Source organism: Chaetura pelagica, unplaced genomic scaffold, assembly GCF_000747805.2.
Source record: "Chaetura pelagica isolate M959 unplaced genomic scaffold, ChaPel_1.0 scaffold109, whole genome shotgun sequence".
Classification (NCBI taxonomy): domain Eukaryota; kingdom Metazoa; phylum Chordata; class Aves; order Apodiformes; family Apodidae; genus Chaetura; species Chaetura pelagica.
Window position 1 is genome coordinate 11,872,858 of NW_009970725.1, and position 7,231 is coordinate 11,880,088.

Genomic DNA, 7,231 nt, shown 5'->3' on the forward strand with positions numbered 1-7,231 from the left:
CCTGCTGAAATCCAATAAGCTTTATCATTGTGCTATCTCCATTAATTCTAATAAAAATGATTGTTTAATTGGAGTCATGCTGCTACTTCTCTGTAAGCTATTTTGGCTGTTATGGAAATCTGCATTATGTTTCAGACTGCAGTCTGACATCTGTGTTAGCAGTTAGTTACCTAATTGAATGACTGGATGTGCAACTTACTGTTGGACAGCATCAGCTATCAAAAAGGCTCTTAAAAATGTATCTAAACAACACAGGGTAACAAATCTGGGCTATAATCTTTTGTAGCAGGTCAGTTGATATACCAACAGTTGGGGAGTTTGGTAAATCAATCAAGTGAGGCAGGTTAACACAAGGATTTTAAATGCTTTGCTAGCCAGTGAAAACTGTGCCAGAACTGGGTTACAGTCTGATGATGTCAGCAAGTTCTCCCGAGTCCTGAGGATTTAGAAATAAACAGCAGCAAGACTGAAGTACAATTAGGGCATTTGCCTGTATCCTTAGACTGGTCCAAGAAGCATCTACACTCATAACAAGCAGACACAGCCTTCTGTGTAGTGATGGGAGTATTTTGAGAGTTCTAGAAGTTTTATACAAATATCATAACACTTCTTTTTTTGTTGAAAAGCAAAATAAACCACATACTTCTGTTTTTTCCATAGCAAAAATTTATGCCTAGGTATTCTAGCTTAACATAAGTTCAGGGTTATAACTTTTTAAAGAGGGAGACTAACGATTCCTTCTTAATAAACATTTAATGTGGGACCACATCTCTTTCTGCGACATTCAGGCAGGCAGATATTGGTAAGCAGAGGCAGCTTCTCAGCTCTTGACAAGGGCAATGGTGAAAACACTTGGTGGCAGGATACTGGACATGAAGGTTAAAAGGAAGAGACTAGATGGAGAAAAATGCATTAGCATGTGACAGGACATGCAAACGATGGCCAAGGGGCATCCTGGCAACGCTGAGAATCAGTCAGGGCCAGCTGGGAGAGACTCAGGAAAAGATCAACGCACAAACCTCAGCACTCCCATCACCTGCTGGTGTCACAGGGAAAGGCTCAGCTCCTCACCAGCTGCTGAGTTTCTCTGCACCAGCAGTCATGGCTGGTGCACAGAGGTTAAATTTCTCTTCCAATGCTGCATGAGTTGCTCATGAATAGTTCTAATTAATAAATTTGCAAAAATATTTTCTGATAGCTTGCAGACAGAGGGATGTAGCTTTCTCTGCTTGTTAATCTATGTATTACTTCTAGCTGTTGTAAAAAATCCACCTTGACTGATGAAAGTTCATGTTTCACACCTTTTTTGGCAACACAAGAACAAGCTATATTTTCACTTATTAAACCCAACCTCTGTTGTAATTTTGTTATTCAAAAAGTTTTGCAGTAAATTAATAATCAGAAGAATTACTATGTTGCTTTCTTTTAAATTAACCTAAGAAGTAACCGGAGGCTTTTTTAAAGCTGTTTTTTTTCAGGGCACACTGTAGATTTGCATGACTAAAGAAATACTGACTAAGAATATTTTTTAAAGCATTTGTTTCCCCCTCTCAGAATAAAACAAACCCCTGCCACACCTTCACAAGAACCCCATGCTCCAGTGACTAGCACCCTCAACTTGCCTCTTCCCTTGCACTTCCATGAAGGGTTTTACATGGAACATAACAAGCAGGAGGACTTCAGCTGTGTCAATAACTAGCACCTCCATCAGCACTGGGTAATGCTGCTCACACACATCTCATAAATCTTGCTGGAAATCAGGAGAAGGAGCAGAAGCGCAGGGCCAGTGCCCATGGGGAACTGAAAGAAAAGACCTGTGCTAACATCATCACTAGCTGAGCCACCCACTCACCAGCTCATGCAGTGCCTGATCCAGGCCAGTCCAGGCAGTTTAACAACATATTTTTGCCAGCTGTATGCTAGAGGTTTGATAGCAAAAAATGCCATACTGATGTTCCTACTCTCAAATTACTGGTTGCCAGTGGCAGGAAGAAAGATATTGCTACCTGGATGTCTCTGTTGCTTGAGAGAACAAGTATCTTCTCCTTCCGCAGTTTCAGGACTCTGACGTGGAAAATTGTTCTTTATTCTTCTTTTCTTACAAATTAGCCTTATTTAATAAACGATTTTGCTAGGTTACCAAATGCAATTGCATATAGTAATAGTTATTTTGCAATGTGTTGTAATGTAAGTAGTTAAATACATAACTAGGCATTTTAAAACATGAAACCATAAGAAAAATTTTAATTGCAACAGACTCTTGCCTGCCTACACATATTTGTTTAATGTCTGCTTCTCTTCCCATAGTAGGGAAATGTGACATCCATATTTAAAAAGTATTGACGAAATCTTCAGAGCACATAAAGCTGTTTTGGCAACATAAAGGAGTCCCTGCCATGGTGCAGCTATGAAAATGAAACAGCTCATCAATTTACCAAAAATCTGCCTACAGACAAGGCATTCTCCAGCCCTCAGGAATCCTGGTGCTTTCCTCATGCAGGAAGAAATCCTCAACACACTGAAGTCAGTGAGAAACCTCTGCTGACTTCAATGGGGCCAACTGCTACAAGATTGACAAGGCTATCATTATGCTTTAAAATTAAGCTTATGCACATGCATTCATGAATAGGAGCTGTAACAGCAAAAAGGCTTAATGAAACAGTTATAAGGGAAGTGAAAACTCCAACAAGACTATGCTACAGTTCAAGATTAATGTGTTACTCACTAAAAATCTTATTTTAATAGAAGGCCAAACTTCCAATTTTTTTTTTCCTTAGCATGTCAAAATTGCACATTTTTTTCAGCTGTCACAGAGCACTGTTAAAACTGAAGACAGCATTTGCTGATTGATTTGAATTATGGTTTCTCAGAGAGTGAAACAGCATTATTTTGAAATTACTCCTAAACGATTAATTACCCACTTAAAATCATAAGCAATCTTTTGGCCTCATAGCATCTCTAGTCTTTCACAGAAAATAAAAGAATTTAAAAAAAAAATATTGTTTCTGATATTTGTAATTACTTACCAAAATAAAGGACTTTGTTGTGTTTTGGTTTTGTTGGTTTTTTTGAGTAGCAGTTTTGTTTGTAAATGTTTTATTAAAAAAAATATTTTAATGCTATTAGTCAATACATGTGTAATAATACTTAATAAAGTATCACGCAGTAGTAGGTATTTTGGATTCAGGAATGTAATGGTTTTAACTAAAACTGTCAGAGATCTGTTCCACTCCAGTCTCTCCTAAATTGTCATTTTTTTCCAGAATTTAAACAAACTCATTCTTTGTCAAGGTACATCATCCTTAAGGCCTTGCAAACATTTTACTGATCGAACCAAAACAAAGAGAGAGCTCTGCTTTCTTGATCTGAAGACCACCTTGCTCTTGAGCTTAAAAATGTGCCTGCAGTTTTCAAGCAGTTAGTGGCAAATCAGCAAGAAAGAAATCAGAGGAGAAGAAGGGGCACTTGGAAATCAAAACAGTAAAGTGCACAGTTATACTGTCCAAAATTGTATCAATCTGATCCAAAGAAGTTGCTGAACCATGGATATTAAATACAATTTGGTTTACATGGAATATACAATCACGACTGGACAGAAAGGATTTTCTTTTTCTTTCTGGAGTCATTTACAGGATTTACTGAATTCAATTTTCAATGGTAACATACTGCAGCTCTTTGGATATTCATCGGTTTCCTAAGTCCACAAAGTGATGGAGAAGAGGGGGAAGTGTGGAGGGTTGCAAGGCGTCCTCATGCCTTCCTGGTGCTGTTTAGATGCCAGTGCTCTCCAGTTCCCCATCCCCCAGCTCTAATGCAGCATCCGACCTAGAAATCATAAAGAGTTTCTCTTTATTTGTGTATTGTCTTTGAGTTTGCTGGGACTGCTCCCCTGGTTGTTCTCTGCTGGTAGCCGTGAGGGGGTCCGTTTTATCAGCTGGTTCCTCCTCACAATCCTGGATTTTACTCACTGGGGTGTTGGCAACTGACTCCAAGGAGGTGCCTGCCTCCTCCAGGTGGCTGTAGCCCTTATTGCTGCTGGAAGGCTCAGACTGGGAGCTCTGGGAGTCCGTCCTGGTGATGGCAGGGGGGGTAGAAGGGGGTGACCCTCCCAGATCCAGAGATTTGGAGTAGCTAGAAGATGCCTTTACCAAGAGGCTAGAGTCTGGGCTCCTACGAGCAGCCGGAGACTGAGGTGGCTCAGGGAAAAGGGGACGCTTGGCATCAGGCAAGCAGCTTGTACTCTGCCGCCTGAGAAACAGCTTGTGCCTTCTCATCCCACAGCCTCCATCAACACGGCTGCTGCTGAGGTCTGTCAGGCTGAGTTCAAACTCCCCCCGTGGGATCTCCCGGGCTCCCCGCTCCCCAGGCGGCCTCCGCCAGCTTTCTCCTCCACCACTCGGTGCCAAGGGCAGGAGGGTGAAAGTGCTGAAGGAAGAGCCGACGATGGAGCTGGCTGTGCTGCGCCGGCCCCAGCTCCCTGCCGGGCTGCAGGGTGGGCTGGGGACCGTGCTGCTGGCAAGGGCAGCACGCTCCCGGTAGATGCTGTACACAGCCTCGGCCAGGCTGGGCGGCTGCGGTGGGGCGCAGAAGGAGGAACGTCGTGGCGAGGATGCCAGGTCCGGTGGGGAAAGGGAGATACCCAGTCCTGGCGGCCAGGAGCTCTTGGCCAGCATTTCTGCAGCACCTAGGCCTTCACTGCCAGGCTTCAGCTCCAGGCCTCGGGACTGCATGTAGTTGACAAAGCCGTTGAGAGGGGCTGAGGCTGGGGTGCCTCCATCCTTGGCCCGCAGGCTGTGGGCATCAATGACGGTGGAGTAGAGGTCACGCAGGTTGATGATCTTGGTCTTCTTGTCACGGTTCTCGTGCAATACCGCATTGGCACAGATGAAGAGGAAGATGCCAATACCCATGATGAGGGGTCCCAGCACCTTCAACTTGTCTGAATGCAAGTAGCTTGAGAAAAGACGAAAAAGGAAACCCACCGAGGCCTTGGGGGACAAGGAAGTGGGGGGTGATGGTGGGGACCCCCGGGTGATAGCAGTGGTGGTGTTGGTTCTGGGAGGTGACCCTGGATGGATCCCTGCTTGTGCCTCTTCCTGGCTCTGGGAGCGGTTCCTGGGGCTGCCACCCTGCGGTGCCAGCTGCCTGCCCCCGCTGACGCTGCCTTCTCTGTACACCTGGCTGGGCTTTGGCCAGTAGCCCACCACGGCCAAGGCGATGCCTACCAGCAGTACCAGGATACCACAGAGGGCGATGAGCCCCGAGAGGGAGCACAGCTTGAGCTTGCCTTTCACCACCACCACGTCATTCTTGCGCTTCTTTTTGGCCTTGCGTTTGCGCTTGGGGACTTGGCTTTGGGGTCGCAAGGGGTCCTGTTTCCTGGCTGAGATCCTCAGGAGGCCTCCAGTGGCGATCATGGCTGGCTACAACTTCCCCCTACTGCCACTCCAGCTCCTGCAGTGAAAGGGAGAAGAGGGTAAGGACCAGGGGCAGACCTGTAGCACAAGAGGTGTCCATTCACTCTTCCTCATTCAAAGTCCTGCTAATTAAAACCCTCAACAAGTGGGACAGGGGTTGACACCAATGGGCTGATTTCCCTTGCCCACATAGCTCCCATGCTTGAGAAAGAGCCAGGCAGACTGAAAGCAGCACAGCAGCCATGTACCTCACTACATTCTCGCCAAACTACTAAGTAATTTCTTTATACTCCAGGTAAATTAGAAAGGGAGTGGTATCTGCAGGTGTAAACAAGAGAAGGGACCTTTCTGGTTTCAGAGAAGCTTGCAAAGCACCAGAGCTCAGAGGATGCTGAGCCCCAGTCTCTAACATGGTCAGGGGTTACTCTGCACACTGACTGTGATTAGTTACATCACACAGGATTTGAAGGGATAGAGGAAATAAAGGCCAGAAAACAATATATTTGATCTATAGATATATTTTGTTTCATTGCATTGCTTACACATTACTGAGGGGGAGGGTTAAACATATTACTCGCCTTTCATAAATGAGCAAGGAATTGCTGTGAAAGGCACAAGGGAAGCATTTGAATACTAGGAAGCAGTGCCCTGTGAAAGTTTCCTCCTAGCCATTTGCACTTCGTCTGCAATATTACAGAAATTAATCTCCTGCCTGCAGTCCAGAGGCATCCCTGATGTGGGAACATGTGTGATGATGCTCCAGGTAACTGTTATATAACGGCAGCAAATTCCACCCACCCTCCCATCCCACCTTTCACCCTCCCTTCCCTGGCCCTGAAAAGGGAGATGGTGGATGGCAGGTAAGAGATGGCGTGTCAAGTCTTACTAAAAGGAGAAGCAAGCCTCTGCAAGTCACCTGGGGAAACAGGAACGGCTGCTTGTAGGGAAACTGACTGGGGAATAAACACCGAGCATATTTGGCTTTTGTTTTACTGGACTATCAGAAGTCATCTCTCTGCTTCAGTGATCCGAGCTGCAAAATGCAGCATGTAGGAGCTGCACTATTGCAACTCTTTTTGGAAGATAATCCATCATTCTATCCACAAGGAGGATCCCCTCCCCCCTTTCTCTCTCTCTGAGTGATTATTTTTTCTTCAAGGGAGAAAAAGATGACAGCATCAAGTATAATACGATTCACAAAGTTCAAATCCTTGCACTGAAAGGTGGTAAAGTAAGCACCTAAAGAACTATTATCTTGCTCTCCTTCCCCTGTTCAGCTTTTAAATCTCATTCATTTTCTGTTCTATGCTCAGATTTGCCACGTATGCATCATTTTGTGCCCCATTTACTGTTTGTATTTTCCCCAGAAAAGGAAGGTGTTGTCAGCGAGGACAATGTTCAATTACTTTCCGAGGTATTGCCCACTCAAAACAAAGAGCAGAGAGAGACTTCTCTTTCCTACCTCTGAACTATTTATTAAAACCAAAAACAAACAAAGAACCCCCCCCCCAAAAAAACCAACAACAACAAACAATACAAAAAAACAAACAACAACACCCCAACCAAAACAAAAGCGCATTTTTTGTTGATGCAAAAGTGTAACGATGGAGCTGGATGCTTTGCTGCAACTGCCGGTTTGTTGATCTCGTTCTTTCTGCTGCCCCGCTGGCCAAGCAGCCCGTGTCCTCCACCCCGGCTGAAACACACGGCCAGGAGCTCCGAACATCCTCCCCAACTCGGCATCGCCCGGCACTTGGTCGTGGCGACGGCGGGGCCGGAGCTCGGCCGGGGGAGGAGGGCACGGCGGGACCACC

At 45.3% G+C, this 7,231-nt stretch overlaps 1 protein-coding gene across 1 annotated transcript; it reads right to left on the reverse strand.

Annotated features, from left to right (window-relative positions):
- Window positions 1-3,079: 3,079 nt before the first annotated feature.
- Window positions 3,080-5,417, reverse strand: TMEM200C (transmembrane protein 200C). The gene has a single exon (XM_010006861.1). It carries the CDS (start codon window positions 5,415-5,417, stop codon window positions 3,771-3,773), a length of 1,647 nt encoding a protein of 548 aa, XP_010005163.1. The 3' UTR covers window positions 3,080-3,770.
- Between the last annotated feature and the right edge of the window lie 1,814 nt (window positions 5,418-7,231).

Bases quoted from the DNA above. Each gene is read 5' to 3' on its own strand.
- TMEM200C (XM_010006861.1), bottom strand. From the start codon at position 5,417: ATGATCGCCACTGGAGGCCTCCTGAGGATCTCAGCCAGGAAACAGGAC.